We start from the raw sequence: 21985 nt of genomic DNA on the forward strand, positions 1-21985 counted from the left end.
CTGTCAGATTCTTTGTGGTTTTTTTCACATTTATTTATTTATTTTTAAGTTTTTGCAAGGTAATGGGGTTAAGTGGCTTGCCCAAGGCCACACAGCTAGGTAATTATTAAGTGTCTGAGACCAGATTTGAACCCAGGTACTCCTGACTCCAGGGCCGGTGATTTATCCACTGCGCCACCTAGCTGCCCCTTGTTTTTGTTTTTGTTTTGGCAAAGATATTAGAATGATTGGACATTTCCTCCCCCACCTCATTTGACAGAGGAAATGGAGACAGAATAAAGTGAATGGCCCAATGCTCCATCCCCAGTGGTACCTAGTTATTTCTCTCAGGAATTTGGGGTTGGATTTAGAGTCAGGAAACCTGAATTAGAAAGCTGTTTACTATCTAGGTGACCCTGGACAAATCACTTAATTTTTCTGAACCTCCTTGTACGAGCTGGGCAAATCTCTGGATTTTTCTGAATTTCTAGACTGTTTATTTTAGCTAATGTTAATTTCCCACTCTTTTTTTTATGGATACCTGAAATGAAAACTCACATATCTAAAACAGAAAAACCAAGGCAATTCCCTTAATCTCTCAGTGCCCAGACAACTCTCCAGCCCTTCCAGTTTAAGATGGATGATCCCATATATACTTGATATTATAAGGATTCTTGTGGATTATTACTGTGATTCATCTTTGAAATCACATTTTTTTATTCAGGAGGGGACACCAGAGAAGCTGGGTAGCTTTGGAACTACCATGTTAGATTTGAAATGAATCAGAAAATCTTCCTCAACAGAGTGATGTATGTGGACCTCTTTTTTTTCCCTCCAGGAATTAAAATGTCAGAATTGAAATGTGACTTAGTTGGGATAATTCTGAAATTCTGTGTGTCTTAGAAAGAAGAACAACAAAAAATAGGAATACATGTGAAATTGGAGATTTCCATTTTATAGAGGAGGGTTTTCTGGTCTATTTCAAATATTATGCTCTACTTCAAAAAAATTAAACAATGGACATTGGATTGAAGATCTCCAAAGAAGTGAAGCTAATTCCTCACTCTACCCAAGTCATTTGAGGACTGATTTAATTGCTAGAAAGAAAAAATTCCTTATTTTCAATTTTGTCCCTGTAGACCAAAGTCAATCCCTCTTTCAAACACTTAATAACAGTTGTAATATCTCCCTGAGTCTTCTTCTTCAGACTATAAATTCTTGGGGTTTTTTTGTTTTTTGTTTTTTTAGGTTTTTGCAAGGCAGTGATGTTGAGTAACTTGCCCAAGGCCACACAGCTAGGTAATTATTAAGTGTCTGAGTCTGGATTTGAACTCAGGTTCTCCTGACTCTAGGGCTGATGCACTATTCATTGTGCCACCTAGCTGCCCCAAGACTATGCATTCTTAGTTCCTTCAGTTTCTCCTCAAATGGCATGGTCTTGATGTCTTACCCTAGCTTGGGTGTCCTCCTCTGGGCAGTCCTAGCTTGGCCACATCTTCCATAGAAGATGGACCTAAACTCAATATTCTAGGTGTAGGCTGATCAGGGCAGTAGACCAAAGATCCTTGTCATGAGGAAACCTTAAATCAGATGAGCTGCCTTATCCCAACCATTGGTTTATACTGAATTCTCAGTCCATTAAAATCTTTAGGTCTGTTTCCAAACTCCTTATATCATAGTCCTCCACAAGGGACTACCAGTCTAATTTGGAGAACATCATGGTGTAGTAGAGGAAGAATTAAACTTGGAACCAGAAAACCTCATGGTCAGGTCTCGCCTCTGATGCATGCCATTATGGGTCTCTGAGAATATCACTGAAGCTCTCCATAATCTCAGGTAGCTTTCTAAGATGATCAGTCTCACAGCAGCTGCATTGCTAAGGAAGTTTTCTCATTTGGACATTCCTTAGACCAGCAAAACTACAAATCTGGTTCTTAACTCCATCCCTACTTTTTCAACTCTTCATCATATTATTCCCCTTTATACAAATTTCATGACACTCCAGTTAAAGTGAACTCTTCCCCATTCCAAGAATACCTCCTTCACTTCCTACCCAAGTACCTTTGTTTAAATAATAATAATAATAATAATAATAATAATAAATAGCATTTATCAAACTCACTCGAGTTTGCAAAGAAATTTATAAACCTCATTTGATCCTCACAACAACCCTGCTTGCTGGGTATTTTTAGTATCCCTGTTTTTTTGCTTGTTTGTTTTTATTTCTTTAGATATGAGGAAGCCGAGGCTCAGAGAGCTTGACAAAATTGCTTGAAGTCACAGCTGTAAGTGTCCAAGGCAGGACTTGAACTAAGGTCTTTCTAACTCCAGTTCTGTCACTTTGCCACATAACTACTATGACCGTGGGCAAGTGACCTAACCTCAAAGTTCTCTAGAACTCTAAGACTAGATATCGATTCCAGGGCCCCATTAGCAATAGAAGAGGGAATTTCCTCACCAAGAGTTGCCTTTCCAAATGAAACCACAAGTTCAGCTAGGTATATGTGTGCATGGTATTTTCCTCTTGGAGAATGTAAGCCCCTTGTAGACTGGGACTATTTCATTCTTGTGTGTGGGTCTCTTTCTAGCTCCAGTGCTTTGCCATAAAGTAGGCACTTAATAAACCTTTCTCAAATTGGTTGAAATCACAGCTTTTGCATCTGATGAACCTGAAAATGAGTGAGTGAGAATTGCCTGGTTAATCAGGTGTGGAATTAAGAGTTGCTGAGCTTCAAAGAAGCAATAAATACATCCTCTATTTTCATGCAAACAACTCATAACAAAAGTGAGGGCTGAACACCAGAAAATTCATGCTGCAGTAGAAGAATGATTTCTAAATAGACTGCAGTTCCCAAGCTCTCAATTTCAGCACCAGAGTAGTATTTAACCACATTGTACTCCATAGAGACCATTAAAACCTCTTTGCTCCTGCTATCAGAAAGGGATTTCAGAAGCATTCAGCTCCAAGAAATTAATTGAAATCTGAATCACAGATCTGGTGTCTTTTAAACACAATGTGCACGGTAAATGCTTTAGAATAATTATGATAAGCCCCAAATCTGATTGCAGCCAGATAATTTAGTTGTGAATATTGAACAGAGATGATAAGGTTTTTTTGGGCCAGTATGTGAATATCCCTGAAATTATCAGTAAGCTTTAAGGACTGAAAAACCTAAAATGTGTTAAAGTTTTCAATTCTGGACAGTTCCTCATTTTCATGTATTATTAATTAGTTCTGGCATCTCATTTTGCCATATATATATTATATATATATTATGTCTATAGCAAATATATTTTTATCTAGCAAATTATATATATATATCAAATATGTCTAAAGCAAATATTTATCTAGCAAATATACATATACATATGCATATGCATATACATATACATATGCATATACATATGCATGTACATATGCATATACATATGCGTATACGTATACGTATACGTATACGTATACATATACATATAGCTAGCTAGCTATATCCTTGGTTTTTTGGTTGGGAGCTATGATTTCATCAGCATTGGTGAAGAACCTCCCATTAGCAAGCAATGCAGATCAGAAGCTGCTCTTCTAATGATAATAAGAATAGTTAACATTTATATAGTGATATAAGGTCAGCAAAGCACCTTTCTGATATTTCCTCATTTGTTCATATTGACAGAGTCTCCTTCTTTCCCTTTAATAGCAATTTTAAATCTGGGTGTAAAGATGTCAATGTTCTCCTTTGAAAAGCAAGGAGCTTGCTTGGTTATCTTCTTGATCCCCCCCCCCCCAATTTTATTAAAAGTCATAGGATGGCACAAACATCGTAGTAAAGGAAGAATCCCTTGTGTTATGGAAATCTGTCATTTGCTAAGGCTGGGATATCCTGAGTCAAGATAAGGCATACTTCCTCCCCCAAATGGAATCCCTGTCAATTGTGACATGAGGTTGACATCCTGAAGTCAGAGAAGAAAGCTGTAAAAGATTCTGTGAATTCATGGTTGCTACCCATTACTTTATGGCACTTTGTCTAATTCCTAAAACTGCTTTCCCAAAATTCTTACTTAGAATCTAGTTTCAACTCGACTCTTGTGTATGGATGAAACTGTAAGCCCAGTGAACTTAATAAGCAGGTATGTTGGCCTAACTCTTTTTTTTTATATCAAACTCTTGGAGGCTCATAAATTGGAAGCTCCAGACATCTCATCTTGGAAGTACACCCCTTCATCTTGCCCTTCATCCTTGCTCTGATTGGAACCTTCATTTTTTAGTAAGTGCCTTGGACAGTTCCCCCACCACTATTTTTAAACCTCTATTTCATAACTTGTTTTCCCTATTAGAATATAAACTCCTTGAGGGCAGGGGATGTTTTATTTCTTAGAAGTGACTAGAACATATAATGTACATATTATAAATACTCTATTATGAACTGGAATGGAGCCATAAAATCCAACTCTTTCATTTTAAAGTTGGAAAACTGAGCCCCAGAGTTAGCCAACAGTAAGTGGCTGAGGCAGGATTCAAATCCAGCTCCTAAAGATTCCAAAACCAGCTGGAATGTTGCTGAACCAGATGAAAATGTAATTTTTATTTAGTTATTTTCAATCATATCTGACTCTTTTTGACTCCATTTGGGGTTTTCTTGACAGAGATACTAGATGGTTTGCCATTTCCTTCACCTCATTTTACAGATGAGAAATTAAGGCAATCAGGGTGAAGTGACTTGAGAATAAGTACCTAAGGTAAGATTTGAACTTAGGAAGATGAGACTTCCTGACTCCAGGCATTCCTGGCACCCTGTCTACTGTATCATCAGTTGCCTTGATGTTATTATGAAGTGACTTAAGCAAGGTCACACAAAGAAGAAAAGATTTAACAGAAAAAATAAAAATACAGTAAAACATGGCTACTAATGTGTAGCTGGATGGGTATTAGAGTTCCATTTTTTCAACATGAATTTGCCACCATTGAACTGAATCTCTCCTTTGAATTCTGCTTGGGGACATTGAGAAGTTTTGACTTGCCCAGATTCTGTAGCTAGTTTCTGTCAAAAGTGGGACTTGAACCCAGCTCTTCCCGACTCCCAGACTGGCTATTTAACCATTCTGCCTTTCTGTCTACTTAGAATCATAGAATTCAATTCAAGTAACCCAAGAAGCACTTCTTAAGCATCTTTCACATGCTTATAGAGACAAATAGGAATCAGCCCCTATGGAGCTCATATTCATCTTCAGGGAAAATAACTCAATTGGAGCAGAAGTAAACACAAAACTAGGGCTGGAAGGAACCTTAGGCATGAAATTTTAGAGAGAAAAGGAGAGACCCAGTGACTTGCTCCAAGTCACCCAGTTAAGATTAGACCATAGTTATGGAGATACTTCAGGTCCAGGGGTCTTTCCAGCAAAGTCACAGCATCCGGTAAAAACAAAAGATAGTTATGGACATTTTGGCCTCTGATTCTCCCAATGCAAAAGCTTTTTCCATTAAGAAAGTCAGAATGCAATTGGGTACATCACAAGACACCTCTTTGATTCAGGTTCCCTTTATCTTACAGAATGAAATGCAATAGTAAATCAGTCACATCATGCATAAAGAGAAGGTTCTGTGTTCAAATTCTGAATCTGTTTCATATTACCTCTGTGACTCTGGGCAAAGCCCTTTCCCACTCTGGGCCTCAGTTTCTTTATCTATAAAATGAAGGTGTTGATTTAGATGACTTCTGTGGTTCCTTACAGATCTAGATAAGACTCAGGCAATTTGCTTAGGTACATATATGGCATACTATGTAGTATATTAAATAACATAATATAGAATATATACATATAATTCATTCAAAATTAGTTCTGATTAATAGGAACTTTGTGAAAAACCCCCCAAAATGGTTTATCAAAATGAATATTTCATAGTTTCCTAAGTCTAGAGCTAAAGAGGACCTCAAAAACCCTGGAGTTTAACCCCCTCATTTTGTAGATGAGAAAACTGAGTTCTATTGAGGTTAAGTGATTTACCTTAAGGCACAAAGGTAGCAAGCCTCAGAGGGGAGATCTGAACCCATCTCTTCTGACTTCAGAACTAGTGCACATTTCACTATACACTACTATATAATCTAAGATCACAGAGTTGGGATTAAAAACCTAGAGGTCATCTAGGACAAACCCCTCATTTTGCAGATAAGGAAACTGAGGCCAAGAGGGGAAAAATATTTGCCTAAGATTACAAATGTAGTAAATTACAGATTTGAACTCAGGTCCTTTGACCCCCAAATCCAGTGCTCTTCCCATTGCCTCATGAATGGGTAGCCCTTCTCCTTTAGAAGTTTTGAGTCTAGGAAAAAAGCAAAGAAGCTCTCAGATCAACATCAGAAAAAGCACTTAAGTAGGCATGGATGATCCCAAATGAATGGTGCAATAGTAATATCTTGATAGATTCAGGTAATTCCAATTTCAGAAGTTTTAACTTTCCAAATGAGCATTTGCTATTTTGGCTTCTATGCGGAAATAGGTGGCCGACTTACCCTCATTTTTGCACACGCATCTTGTGTTGACTCTGTCCCTCGAAGTTCTTTAATCAGCATAGACCCTAAATACTGAGAGAAAGCAAAAATTCCATTGTCTAAGATTGTCTAATAGTATTAAAGGCAACCAGTCTACTAACAGAGAAAGTGAGCACCTATGAGCAGGGGAGACAAAGATGAAATCCACACAGTTCCTGTCCTCAAGGAGCTTACAACCCTTGGAATTTATTCACAGAAAAGGAAGACATACTAAATCTCTATAAATCAAAGGAATATGTCTAGACCTAAGAGGGATCTTAGAGTTCAATCCAATGAAAAAATGGAGACCCTGGGAGGTTGCAGCTTGCCTTAAGTCACTTTGATGGTATAGAATCAACACAAAGGAAAGGATGTGGCACTCAGGAAAATGCTCTGGAAAGAGGTGACCAAAGTAGAGCTTTATGGGAAGTCAGGGCTCCAGGAAGAAAATAGACATTTCCCTAGTGGTTCTCTGATCTGATATTTGCTCTTCAAAGAACCAAAACAAACCCAAACTACAATATTCACTTGGTATCATCTAAGAAAAACTATATTGAACTGTGAAATAGGGTATATAAAAATGCGTCCTCCCTCTTTTTCTGATGGAGCAATGTTTGCAAAAACCCCAGCATTCTCCCTGTAATTGCAGGTCTATATGTACCCGGCAGCTGAGAAACCAAGTGGTGATTTATTGCCTAGGTGATTATATGAGGTAGAGGTTTTGGGGGGGGACCTCTTTCATTTATAGAAAGGTTCACCCACCTGAATGGGGGTGATGATGGGGAAATGGAGCTCCCTGGGATTTCAGGATAGAGAAAACCAAATGAAGTAGTTAAGCCTAATTTCTCTTGTAGAAACTTTGACACTGTACACAACGAATGGGGCAGGGATGGGGAAACAGATTAGGAGTGATCTATTACTTTTAGAGAATTGTGCCCAGAAAGAATCCTGACTCTAGAATCAGAGGGCCTGGATTCAAATCCTTCCTCCAATTCTTATTACCTTGTCCAAATTGATTCACATTCCTGGACTTCAGTTTCTTTATTTGGAAAATGTACTGGGCACTGGAGAAGGTAGCCGCTGAGGTCTTTTCCTTTTCTAGAGCTAGGATCCTTCTAGAATGAAGTCACAGGGCTAAAGGACCATAGATTTAGAACTGGAATGGGTCTCAGAGCTTATCTGCTTTAACTTGGTCTTTTTCTATAAGAGGAAACTGAGGTCAAAGATCAGAGACTGGATTTAAACATAGGTCCTCTGTCTCCAATTTGCATCTCATCCAATGTTTTAGATAGAGTAGAGCAAATTCATTTTAATCACATATCCATTTGGCCTAATTAACACATGGGATCATAGCTATGGAGCTGAAAGGTACCACAGAAACCATCTAACCTAATCTCTTCATTTCATAGATGAAAAAATGGAAGGTCAAGGTCATGCAGAGAGTGAACATCCAAAGGGATTTGAACTCAAGGTCTAACTAATGGTGTCATCAGACTGTGCCAGTAGATGCATTTCCATGACATTGCCCCTGGAATCATATTGGAATTTCAAGATAGCTTTGTGCTGGGATTTTCATCATAAGGAGGGAAATGCTCTGAGAGATGCTTGGATCACCTTCAGAAGCATTTGAATCTTAATGTAATTAAGGGAGAGCTGGACAACACAAACCTTAATCTTTTAGGTTAAAAAAGAGCGTTCCCTAATTGAGTAGGGAGGCAAGCTGCAGAGGGCTCAGCCACATTGTACTGTAGTCATGGAAACCACCAGATGCCTCAATGTCTTTCATCACTTTTGAAAATTTACCTGTATATGTGACTCATAATCTGCTGAATATAATTAAGTCAGCTACCCCCACAGAATGATAATAATAATAATAATTAAAATGTCGTAATAAGGAGAGTATAGACTGAGACCGATAGCCCCCAAATTTTAACAAAACTGATGGATCTGGATAGAAGTGACCCTAAGCAGCTGCATAATCAACACTCTATATTTCCTTTACACTAGAACCAATGATTGTACCTTACATAACAACTCTGAATAGTACAAATCTGTAGAAATGCATTCATTCTATGGCATTCATTAGTTTCACTAATTGGAATCTAACTGCATTTCCTCTCTTCTTCCATCTTGCCTAATTCTCATAAGGTGGCATTTTAAGAACTTTATTTTAAGACTTCAGAGTGAGGAGGCAAAGGAATACTCATGGACTTTGGCAATCAAATGCTTTAAATACTCAATCTGAGCTGGCAATTATCTTCTAAAAAGACTCCTATGATGATGATGACTGTCCTTTCTCAAAGAAGACATGACATGAAGAAGGTGATGCCTTGGCAAGCAAGTGAATTGGATTTGAGGGAGGGGGTGCTGTGCTAAGTCACCAGCCTCACTTTCTCCTCCACAACCACCCAGGTTCAGTGGCCAGATATGAATCAGGATGACTGGAGATGACCTTGGATGTGAGGCAATCAGGGTTAAGTGACTTGCCCAAGGTCACACAGCTAGTAAGTGGCAAGTGTCTGAGGTCACATTTGAACTCAGGTCCTCCTGCCTCCAGGGCTGGAGTTCTATTCACTCTACCTAGCTACCCCAAGACTCTTATAGGAAGGAGGGAGGAAGGAGAAAAAAAAAAGGAAGGAGAGGAGAGAGTGTGGAAAAGGCAAAAGGGAAACAGATGGAAAGACAAAATAAGGAGGGACTAGTAAAAGATAAGAAAGGGAGGAATGGAGGGAGGTAAGTGATGTGGAGTGAGAGAAAAAAGCAACTGGAAGGGAGGTCAAAGGGAGACTAAAGAAGAAAAGGGAAATTTTGAAGATCACCATTGTTGGATGTCAGATTAAAAAGCAAACAAATTCCACTCAACCCAATTATTTCCCCAGGGAACCTACACTGTACATTGTGCCCCTAATTGATTATTTAAATATGAAACATAGCACGACTTACAAAAGCTTTATAATCACACGACTGGAAGATGAGCTTCTCTGGATGATGCTGCCAGTACTGGACAGGTGTTGATGCTGTGGCTTCATTAGGCGGTCTCAAGGTGATGGAGGGCTCTCCCCAGTCTCCTGTCTGAAAATCATATTTATTCTCAAGGTAATATAAGCAATAGGCCCAACGTGTGATGCTTCTTTACTGTCTATAGCTTCAGCTCTTTCTCTCCATGCATCACATACATGCATACTGGTGGTGGTGTGTAGGCATACAAATTCTAAGTTGCAAATTTCTGCATATCTATGACTAACATTCCATGTTCCCAATGTTTCATTAACTTTGAGGTGCAAGTGGCATGTGAATTGTTCTAGCTTTAGACTATAAAACGGAAAGTTTTGAAATTAAATATCAAAACCCGATCAGTTAAGTAACTACGAAACTAAAACATTTAAACAGAAAATGAAGACATACAGAGATGATAAACTACGTCTACCAACAGAAAAAAAATTTGTGTTTGAAAACGTTTTCTAGTCGAATATATCATAAAATTTATTTCACAATGTGTTTACATCCAGGATGCTTATGTTCCAGAATCATCAAGCCCCTTGTTTGATACTGACTGCCAATCATTTGACATCTCTGGAGGCAAGGTGCTGCTCAAGTCAAGTAACTAAACAAATTTTAAAGGAGAAGTGATAGGAAAAGGGTGACAGCTAGCATCCCACCTCTGAATCCAACTCCATTAAAGTCATAACCCCTTTGCTGCTCTCTTGATTGGCATAATTGCTTCCCCTTAGAAGACCTTGAAGTACAAATAACATTTAAAATGTCAAAGGTCACATCTGGCCCACTTAGGCATATACCTGCAAGTGAGAAATTGAATTGGCAATGACCAGCCTAGGGCTCACTTTTGATGTTTCCAGGTAGAAGGTCCCCCACCCCCTCCCTGACTCCCACCTCCAAGCACACGTGCATTCCATCACTGCATCACCATCCTTGTCGGTGCATTTTTACCTGTTACCGTAATAGGCCATTGAAATAATCTGCCAATTCACAGGCCCATGTGGGTGTTTCTTCTTGAGTGTGTCTCTGTGGGTGGGCAGCAACAGCATTCCTGCAGATAATTGTACATCCTTCCCTGCTGGAGATGTTGCCTGTTCTGTCTTATCTCTCTGTCTCTCTATCTCTCTATCTATGTATCTATGTATCTATCTATTTATCTATCTATTGATTCATTTTACTCAGATGGACACAACTAAGACTAGATCTTTGGAGCAAGACTAGCAAATGGGAGCTTTTTAAGCAAAAATAAGATTGAATGTGGGCTAGATTCTGGAATCCAATTTTCCTCCCTCTCCCAGTAATAGGAAAAAAATCTAACTCTCTGAGGGATGGAGACCAAAAGCCATTACAAAGCCAAGGAGAGAGCAAACCCCTAAAACTGAAATAAAGCTTTGGTGAGGGATCAACTGCAATGGGGCAAATTAAAGAAACAAAATGGTATCTAAGTACAAAGGTCTGGCAGGGAATAAAAACAGCCTTTATTGCAACTTAGAAATTTGCAGTTGGGGACAAATGACTCTCTCCAAGGCTTTGTTTTCCTGAAAGAACAGTGTAGTCTCCTTCAGGAATAGTGACTAACTTGTCTTTGTGTCTCCATCCACAGTGGCTGGCAGTGTGCCTTATGGGTGACCGGAAGGATCCCCATCTATGTTTGTCTTCAAGGGTGCTGTGGCACCATCACCATGACGTGGGAGTCTGAGTAGACCAATTTTTTCCCCTTACATTCTTTCCCAAGACATTGTCTGTGGTAGAAAGTGGCCAGGCAAAGACATGGTCTGTGTTCCTGGAAAACCCCAGTTCAACCTGAAGTCCCTGAAGAGGGTGACTATCATTCTCTGAAGACTGGGTCGTGTGCTTTGCCAAATGGGAAGAATCTCCCAACAGGCCTGTTGCAGGGCTCTTGTGTATTTGGAAAGATTCTGCACACATTAAAAATAATCCTAGTAAAAATGACTCTTTGTTACTAGAGGCTTCCTCCTGTATCAGATGGCTGGTTTCTAACTTCTCCTTGCTTCTTTTCTCTCACTTTCTGTTATCTCTCAACTATTGAAATCATTCCCCCTCCCCTCTTCCCTCCTTTATTTCTGTTCTGGTTTCCTATTTTCCATCTGCCAGTAGCTTGAAGACTTTCTTCCTGATGCTATTCATTTAGAGATTATGTTTTCTGACTCATTCTTTATTGCTTCTTATTCTTTAAGGACCCTTTTTTTTTCTTTTTCTTTTTTTGAAGCAATCAAAGTTAAGTGACCTGCTCAGGGTCACAGAGTTTAGTAAGTATCTGAGCCTAGATTTGAATTTAGATCTTCCCTGACTCCAGGTCTGGTGCTCTATACACTGCCTCACCTAACTGCTCCATTCCTTTCTTTTTTGATGTGAGATTTTTCTGTTTGGAAAAGCATCAATGAATGACCACAGTGAACTGCTGTTTTACATCACTTTGACATCTTTTTTGAAATCTTTTCTTGACCTCAGAGATCATTATCACTTGGGAAACCTTCTGCCTCATCTTTATTCTAACTTGTTGGAAGCAACTGCTCCAGAGGCTAAATAGATTTGAAAGCACTGGCCCAAATCTTGTTGGACATAGGACCTTTGAATGGTGAGAACGTCTGGAACTTAGAATGTAGCCCTCATGATTCAAAAACCCAGGATTCCCGAGATGGTCCATCACTGCCCCTCTCCCAAACCCTCCCTACAATCTCAGCATGGCCCACAAGTATAATACAATACTACAAAGATAATACAACACTGCCACACAACAGAAGTTTGCACGCCACTCTGTCAAATGATACAAAAGGGAGATCGGGGGAATTCAGTTATACAGCCAAAGAGCATTTTTTTCCTCAAACCAAGCAACCTGCTTTGGACTTCAGCTTTGTTAGTGGTAAAGGAGAGCTGGGAAGAATCTTCTTCCCCTTGCACAAATCCAATCAGACATAGCAGGTTGGGTTAACGGGGTCGTCGGCGGGAAAATGCAGAGGGAGCTACAGGGGTTTGGGCATGTTAGTTTGTTAAACATGCAGAGAAGATGCAAAACCCATGGCATCAGTATTTGAGTTAGCCCAGGCAATTTTAGGGGAGCTGGAGTCAGAGGGAATCTCCCCTGCCCCATACACAAAACAGAAGGGCAGCCACAAACAGTTCCAAATGAGGACGGACTTCATGAACACACGGAAAAGCAGCAATACAGGGACTAGCAAGCACCACCTTCGGGGAAACATCCTCAAGGGAAGCCATCACAGTCTAGTGGAAAGGGATTTGGAGAAACTAATACAACACCTGCTCTAAGATTCAAACAAAATCCAACTCCTTAATTCTGGGCTTAACAAGTGATAAAAATGGAAACCAGAGGATTGTAAGGATGCGAACTGGGAGGGACCTTAAAAGTCACCTAATACGACCATTTCATTGTAGAGATGGGGAGACTGACATCTCAGAGGTGAAAGGATTCGTCCAAAAATCATAAGGATGGTACGAGACAGAACTGGGATTAGAACTCACATCTTCTGCCTCCAATTTCAGGACCCTTCCTGCCACACCAGGAGAAGAAAGGCTTGGGCCTTATCTGTGTTGGCAAGTGGCAAGGGAGGAAAGGATAGAAGGATGAGTGAAGAGGGGAAAAAGGAGAGGAGAGGAGAGGGGGAAGGAGGAGAGAGAACACATTTCTTTGTGTTCCTGAAACTGTGCTCCAACCCAGAGGTTTAAAAATTCCCCCACAGGGTCTGAATCTGCATTTCTTGAAATAGAAACTTAAGTTTTGTCAGACAGCGCTATTTTCAGAAGTATGTATTCAACCAAGTTAAAAGGAAAAGAAAATGGAGTTGCTTAAGATAGAATTCATAGAAGAGAAATTTGTTTTCTTCCTAGAAATTCATCAACTTTTTTAATGACCTCTAAGAAAACTGGAAGCCTCTTTCTCATGTGGATTCTCTCTCTCTCTCTCTCTCTCTCTCATCAACTTGCTGCAGATTTTGTAGTTCTAATTATTATATCCAATTGAAGCACTGGTTTTATGGATTTTTGTCCTTATCTCTGAGAAAGCTAGTATAAGGTGAAAAGAACTTCAAAACAGTGCTAGGTCCCAGTTTTGTCCAGGGTCTCCCAAAGTCTGGAGGTTGTCTTCAAGGAAGAAGGAACCAAAAGAACAAATCTAACTCAGAAGTGACTCTCGGAATAGATGAAAAGTTACTAATATAGAAATCTGAAATTTGTGAAGCCCTGACCAACAACAGGTGTGTGCAGAATTACAGTGACACACCCTATGGAGAATCAGCACTATTTGAAGTTGTGAAAACCCAAAAAGAAGTGAAGCTGTTCATTATACATTTTGGTAAGTTCCCCCATTGGGAAAAATATTAATGAAAGGCAACAGCAAAATTACATTCAGAAAATTTCAATTTTTTTAAAGGGTCTTGTGAAAAGACTTAGCTCAGTTTACATTTATATTAGGTATGTTTATAAGTCAGGGCCATTTTTCATGGAGAAAAATAGGGGCAGCCTTAACAATGTTAATTTAAAATTATAAGAGTTAACCTAGTTAGCATCAGATCTGTATTTACCACCTTACTTTTACACCAAGGACTGAATAATTTACAGACCTCTACAATGTTAGAAGGTCTCCTTTGCTTATTGCACATAACCATTGAAGTAAGCTTCTTGAGGGCAGGATTTATTTATCCATCCCTTTTCTCTTTGAAACTTAGTATAGTGACTGACTCATTGTGATATTTATTACATTTGTTTAATGATTAATGGTGATTAAAATGGTTTTCCTCAGACTCCATGGATTTAAAAGAGCTTTTACTAGTTAGAAAAATTTATCTTCTTCAATCTGTCCTCTTAGATCAACAACAGTATAGGAAAATAGGGCAGAATTGTTGTCAGACTTGTACAGTCATAAGCCATCTGCAAAACTCCTGACTGTGGCTAGAACTGGATTAACATGTAGCTAGGAAATATTTAACAAAATAAATGAAAATACAATGCAGCATATTGTTTAGTCTGACTTTTTAAAGGGATTTTTCTTGGTAAAGATCCTGGAGTGATTTTTGCCATTACTTTTTCCAGTGAATTAAGGCAAACAGAAGTTAAATGACTTGCCTGGGGTCCCATATGCAGTGTCAGTACAAATTTGAACTCAGGTCTTCTGACTCCAGGTCTAGTGCTCTGTCTGTTGAGATACCTAGCTGTGTCACAAGGCAGCATAGATAATGTGAATTTTTTGTTTCCTAATTCAGTGGTGTGGCTTTGTTTCTTTTGAGTTTGACAGCATTGTATGCCATTTTTCCCCCTTTAAATTCAGATGTATTACTGGATAAAGAGAAGGAAGAGAAGGTACAGGCATTAAGGTAAGTGGTTTACAAATAGTATCTCATTTGATCTAGGGAATTCCCAGGAAGCTAATTCCTTCTTGCAATGCAGGTCAATACCTCCATGCAAAATATTGAGAGATAGTGACTTGCCCAGGGTCACACAATATGGGTCAGGGTTGGGATTTGAAACTGCACTGAGGTGAGCTCTCTATTTACTAGGTGATGGTTCCTCTTATACTATGTGGGTATTTAATTTTGCTTTTTCCTTGTTTTTTATACATAGCCTTGGAGCTATTTTTCCAAGGTCATTTACACACACTGAAGGAAATCAATCAAAGAGGGAGAACGGGCCATAACAAGGGCCTAAATTAAATGAAAAAATGGTGGCATCCTAAAATGATAGAGAGATTTAATGTAAGCCATAGAGTTCAACAAGTATTCACAGGGTTCTTCTTATTGTACCAACTGCCAGAGATAAAAGGATGTGATAGCTGTGACTAGCCTTGCATTATATAACCAGTCCTCCGCCTTCTTCATACCTGCTGTGGGTAAATGTAAAAGCCCAGTAGGATTGTGTGAGGGCTGCCAGGACCATAGGGACATGAATTTCATGTACTCAGAGACAGAAATGCAGTCTGGTTCTTTGTGAAAAAGGAATCACAGGCTCATGGCCTCTTACAATCCAACCCCCTCATTTTGTAGAGGTGGAAACTGAGGACCAGGGAAGTAAAAAGTCAGGATTCTTTCAAATAGAGTGGCATTTCTTCCATACAATTATGCCTCTATATTCATACCTATGAAAGGTAGTTTAAAATTGTGTTATTAAATAGAGCATCAATTGGACTATTTTCATTCACCAACAATGCAGAATCTAAATTGTGGATGAAAAATCTTACTTGACTTCTCTGTCTCTCAAAAAAAAAATCACCAAATTTTTACTTTTAAACAATCTCATTTTAGGGGAAACTGACTTGGGGGAACATTTTGTATATTCTAAGCTTCATGTTCTCAGAGTTAAAGATGTTATATAATAATGGCTGCAAGTAATTAAAAACCATAATTATATATTAACTTTTTTTAATGAAAAAGAAAAGCAGGGTGTCTCCAAAGTCTTAGCAACACCCTTCTTTGATTACAATTTAATTGATTTTCATTTCAGTAGAAGTTTTTCAATCTTTCTTTGCAGATTGGTTTTGCCTACCTACTCTTTTCCTCTCGCCTGACCCTTGCCTATTTATTCCATGCTTACTGCAGAATAGGCAACAGAGACTAATCTTTTAGAACATTTTCATAGGAGCTGCAATTTTAAGGATTTTGTTTTCAACATTTCTAATAAATCTGGGTTGTCGATCAAGCGATACATGTACTGAGACATAATGATGGTATTTATTTTAGGCATCCCTTAGGGCTTCAAAGAATGCTCCCTCTGGAACAGCGTATTTATTAGATGTATTCTCATATATGCACTATAAATATAAGAAAATGTATCCCACAGATGTCCAAAAATATAGATCTCATAGAGAAAACATCATTTAGCAGTTTTAGGGCCATATAGAGCTAGATTTAGATTTAGAGTTTTTTGAGTACAACTCCCTCATTTTACAGATGAGGAAACTGAGATCCAGAGAGGTTAAGTGACTTGCCCTGAGTAGGAAATGTCAGGGTGTCAAATATTCCTGACTCCAAGACCAGAGCTCTTTACTGCATACTATACTCCTCAGTTGACACTTTCCCCATCCACTTTATTTTGTATTTACTTTCTGTATATACCATCTCTTCATCTCCCCCTGATCCAAAGTATCCTGTGCCTGAGGACAGAAATTGTTTCTTTTCTTTTTGTCTTGGTAATCTCAGATGCCTAATATATACTTGTGGAATAGATTGTAGTAGAATTCCTAGGATGAGCCAAACTAGTAATAAAGAGAGGGTCACATTTGAACCCTTGCAAGTTTCCCCCAGGTCCTTTAAGTTTTGAAGGGACACATGAAACAACTATACAGACATCATTCTCTTGATTGTCTAGCAATAGCAGGCAAAGGTCATAAGCTAGCTACAAGGACATTGCAGATCCCACAAGCCAATATCCTTTCCATTGGAAAAAACCATGCACTGAAAAACCCAGTGTCTTTTCAATATAGCACACTGAGAGAGGGCTTCCTTTGCTAATTAAATGCAGATTAGTGATTCTCAACCAGGATACAGAGGTAGCCTGAGGGTCTAAATTCCCTCCAGATGGCAAGTCTACTCATTCTATACTTCAAGAATAAATAATTTCATTGGTTCAGACACTCCTTTTCTTGATCCTCATCATTGGTCTTCTATTACCTTAGTACCTTTTGTGAGTTGCCATGGCCAGAAAATTAAAAAAAAAATCATAGGATCAAAGCTTTAGAGTTGGAAAAAAAAATTGAAGATCTTTTTTTTTTTTTTTTTTTTTTTTTTTTTTTTACTGATGAGGATACTGAGGTCCAGAAACTAATTTGATCAAAGTCAAATTGGTAGTATGTGGCGAAAGCAGCATTTGAACCTGGGTCTTCTGACTCTCTAGAACCATTTCTCTTCCTAGTGTGGACATCTAGACTCCTGGTGATGACCTTTCTGAACTCAGCAGGTTGGGCTTTGGACAGTAGTCCATTTGGGAGGATTGGATTCAATGCCTTCTTGGCTCATTAGGATCCACCAGTGCTTTTATTTCATTGTCAAATAGAAGCATTGACTAGAGCACAGTCAAATTCTTCAAAAAAGGGTCCTCAGCAGAATAAAATTAGGATTTAAAAATATCTTTAAAAATAAAAAGAATGATTTTTTTTCAAATAAAAAAGAACTCTTTCATTCAATCTAGAAAAGATTTTGGAACAAAATGAGTAGAAGCTTCACTGATCAGTCAAAGCTATGAAGTCAAATGAGAAAGGTTGAGAATAACTGTTTAGCTAGGAATTGGCACCTCTGTGGCATGTTATTCTGCTCTTGAACAAACTGCATGAAATTTCCACAGATTTTCATGCAAATAATGCTAAAACTAGACTGGTTATAAGCATAGAGCATAGACCTCTGTACTAGGGCATATCAGACAGGAGGGTGGTTGGGTGAAACACCTCATGGAGAGGAAATAGTACAATGGGGGGGGGGGGAGTGGACAAATGAACATACTACTATAGTTTTCCCACCTTCCCTGCAAAAGCAAGTCAACGTAGACATCAGGAATAGAGATCAAGACTGACATGGGGTGGGTTGTGACTTAAGACTTTAAAAGCTGAGTATACTCTGACTCCGGACACAATTTTTTTCCCCACACCGACGAATTACGAGGCATGAAAAATGAAGGCACAGACAAAGAATCTTAGGTATCAAGGGACATTACAAACCATCTGGCATTTTCAGGACATAGCACCTGTTGGTAACTGCTCACAACATTTGGCAAGACATCACATGGTGCAAATTGATAAAGAGAACATAACCGTTCATTGTCTTACATTATGAACCTGATGGATCGCTGAGAATGGAAATCCTGCATTCTGATTCGTCCAGATTTCACAGACAGACGACTGCTGATATAAACAGAAAACTATATCTTATCTTGAAAATACTTCAACATCAACAACTGCCCAAGTGGACTCAGAGTATGTAAGGAAAATCAACAGAATAAAGAATAGCATTTAAAAAAATTTCCAACTTGTAAATGTTTTACATTTTTTGAGTTGTAGTCATATATTTCAAAATAATTTTCTTTGTTAATGAAATTCATTTTTGACTAATTGATTACATTTCAAGCTAAGGAAAAAAACCCCCACGATCCTACCAGAGGGTAACAAAATTATCATCAACTTTTGAAAATAGATTGTTTCTTTAATATGTTAAAAAAGCATATTAAAAGAATACAAAACCAAGAGCTATTATTAGCAAGGGAGAAATAATGGAAGCTTTCTTCATAGAAGTAGGTAAAATAAGGATGATTCCTGCAATCTGATATTATTTGACATAGTTATAGAAATACTGAGAGAAAAATTAGTCATACACAGCAAAGAGCCCTATTTGCAGTAATTAGAAAACCTTGGAGAAGCAGCAAAAACTCTAACAAAGATTAAAAGCTTCAGTAAATAGCAGGAAATGAAATGAAATTTTAAAATCAAGAGCATTTCTTTTGAGCACTCACAAAAACTAGGAGGAAAAGGTTGTACAAGAAATTCAATGCATAGGGGAAAGTTGATTCTTTCTGGATGCTACTCTCTTCCTATTGAAGATGTAGGAATTTACCTCTCAAGCCCAGCAACTGTAATGCTTTCATGTCTCATTTTCTCAAATCTCCCTATATTTCCATTTAAGGTTTTTTTCCCCTTTCCCACCTTGAAGCTTTCAGGAAATCTCCATAAACATCAATACTTTTTACCGATCTGTCTTCAATGACTGATCACAAGACAAAAAAAGGGAAGATTTTCCCATTAGTGTTCCATTTTGGAAACACATACATATAGTATATAATTCTTCCATTAGAGCAATTTGAGAAAAAAAGTGGAGACTGGAGTTTCAAAGCCTGTTCTATGACTCAGGCACTGTCTATGTGCACATGAGAGAGAGAGATTGGAGAGATGTAGATAGGATTGGGAAGAATTCTCATCTTTTCTATTGACCAAAAAGATCATGACTTGGAAGTCAGGTCTTAGAGGTCATTGAATTTATAACCTGTCATCATACAGATAAGGAAACCTCCAGAGAAATGAAGTGGTTTACCCAGGATCACATAGTTGGTTAGGCGCAATTACAATTCAGATCTTCCAAATTTCAAATCTAGTATGCTATTTAGTGTACTACACTGTTTCCCACCATAATTGGCTTTAATTTCCATCTCAGTGAATCAAGCTGATAACACCCCTTTATCACTTCACTAAATACTAGTGCCATCACACACTAAATCAGTCCAAATACCTTGCTGCGGGGAGATGATTGAAAAAAATGATCTGGCCAACCTCATGCCTTTTCTTAAATCTTACCAATTTTGTCATTTAAAAAAAAGACTCTTTGAAATCCTAGAACATGGATGAGAACAGGCTTCATAGTTGCCCAGCAACTAAAATTTTTCCAAGCATCATAATAAATGACAGCATTCCTGAGCAGACGGCAATAAGAGGCATTGTAAGAGAGGAATAATATAATCACAATATCCAGAGAGCTGGCAAAAATAGCAATGTCAAAACCTGCATCTTAGTGAAAACTCCACAGAGTTAAGTGATAATAAAAAATCAAAGACGAGAGCCATCTGTTTCCAGAATAGCTACTAGCTTTCAGTCATTGTTGGGTGGCCCCATTTCTCCCTCACCTTTTGCAATCTGCCTTCTGGATGACTTTCTGAGCAACAGGCTCACATTTCTGAAGTTGGTAAAACATCAGTTTCTTGTGAATTGACTAAAAGGTCCATCTAGATGAGCTTCTGAGTAGTACTGACCTTCCATTCTCAATTATTTCCCTCTAAACTTCATGTTCTTTCCCTAGTTGGGAGAGATTTCCCCCATTCTCCAGTGAGTTGCCTCCTGGAGTTACAAAGTCTCTGGCATTGGTTAATTCTAATATGCATCAGCTGTTTGAGATGACGTGACTATGCACCCCTGAAATACTCATTTTAAATGAAAAAAAGCATCCTATGAAGTATTTTTGATGATATCTTTGATATCTTTTTCCTGAAAAGTCTTAATCTAATTCTTTTATATATACATACACACACACACACACGCACACACACACACATGTGTGTATATATATATATATATATATATATATGTATAGTGCCTCCTTGATAGTGTCATGGAACTCTGAAAGTGGAAAAGAATGTGGAAAAATATCTAATCCAACATTCTCATTTCATTAATGGGAAAATTGAGGTCTAGAATGTTTAAGTGGTCTGTCCAAAATCATATCATTAAAGGCAGGATCGAGAGAAGAATAACAAAATGAAGAAAAATGAAGTAGTGACACAAGCATGTGAGACTAATGTGTCAATACTTTCCATTAGCACAAGGAGTTCTTTCCCCCAATGCTGATAGTAATTTTTCTATAATTTCTCTCTTCTTGATGTCATAAACCCAGTAAATTGCAAATTTCTGTTTATTCTTTCTGCACAAATCTCTTATATCCATCCCCTTCTCTCTAGTCTCAAGTTACCACCTGAGTCCAATTTCTGATGATCTTTTCTTCAGATCAGTGGTGTAAAACTTAATTAAAAATGGGCCAAAAAGTCATACATAAGGATCTCTGCAGGTCACATATGAATTTCATTTAAAAATGTAATATTATCTATATTTTATTATATTTTATAACTATTTCTTAATTAATTTTTAAAATATTTCCCAATTACATCTTAATCTACTTTAGGTCACCCTTGGGAATGTTTCAAGCTTCATGTGACTGGGGTCCTGTGTCTGACACCTCTGGTTTAGTCTATTTTGATAGCCTCTTAATTGGTCTCTCCTTTCCAGACTATTTTCTACAGAGACATTAAAGTGATTCTCCTAAACAAAGGCCTGACTATATTACTTCCCTACTTAATAAATTTCTGTGGCCCCCTATTACCTCTTACCTCTGGCATTTAAAGCCCTACAACTCAGCCCCAACCTACTTTTCCAAGCCAATTACAAATTACTCATATCTTCTAGGTCAGTCAAATTATCTTTCTCATTGTTCCTTTCACCTGATGCTTCACCTCCCATGTCTGCCTTTGAATGGGCAGTCTGTGATGCCCAGCATTGCCTCTAAAACTTAACTTGTAAGCCTCCTTCCACAAAAGTCCTTGAACCTCCTTTCCAATTCCCCAGTTGTCTTATATTTCTTTTGTATATATTTCATTTAAATCTACACATGTACACTTTATCTTCTCTGATAAACTTTTTGAGTTCATCACTTCAATCAACTCACATTTTATTAAGCACCTACTAGTGCCTGAGACATAGTAGATGCCTGAGAAACTTCTTGTAACTGGATGATTATGAATCTCTGAGAAAGGAAGAGACAATGGTGAGAGTTGAACCCAGGTCTCCCTGATTCCAAATATAGGAGAAAAGCAGATAGAGATTTCTAAATGAGATAATATTGGTTAAGTGCTTAGTATAAAATCTGATTTACAGTAGGTGCTTAATCAGCTTCTTTCCTTCTCTCTCCTTTTCAATTTCCTTCCCACTTTCTTCTTTC

The 21985-nt window shown here is 38.2% G+C and overlaps 1 protein-coding gene across 3 annotated transcripts in view; it reads right to left on the bottom strand.

The window, feature by feature from the left end:
* ANKS1B (ankyrin repeat and sterile alpha motif domain containing 1B) overlaps window positions 1-21985 on the bottom strand; it is a 1440110-nt gene that overhangs the window by 56087 nt on the left and 1362038 nt on the right. For 2 of the 3 annotated variants that reach the window (XM_074226653.1, XM_074226654.1), the window contains 2 exons: window positions 9444-9572; window positions 6483-6554 (listed from right to left, as the gene is read on the bottom strand). In XM_074226653.1, the coding sequence (XP_074082754.1) occupies window positions 6483-6554; window positions 9444-9572 (201 nt within the window). Of the gene's footprint in view, window positions 1-6482; window positions 6555-9443; window positions 9573-18282; window positions 18358-21985 lie in introns of all 3 variants that reach the window. The other variant, XM_074226655.1, reaches the window with a different exon arrangement.

The sequence above is a fragment of the Macrotis lagotis genome, chromosome 2 (assembly GCF_037893015.1).
Source record: "Macrotis lagotis isolate mMagLag1 chromosome 2, bilby.v1.9.chrom.fasta, whole genome shotgun sequence".
Lineage (NCBI taxonomy): Eukaryota > Metazoa > Chordata > Mammalia > Peramelemorphia > Peramelidae > Macrotis > Macrotis lagotis.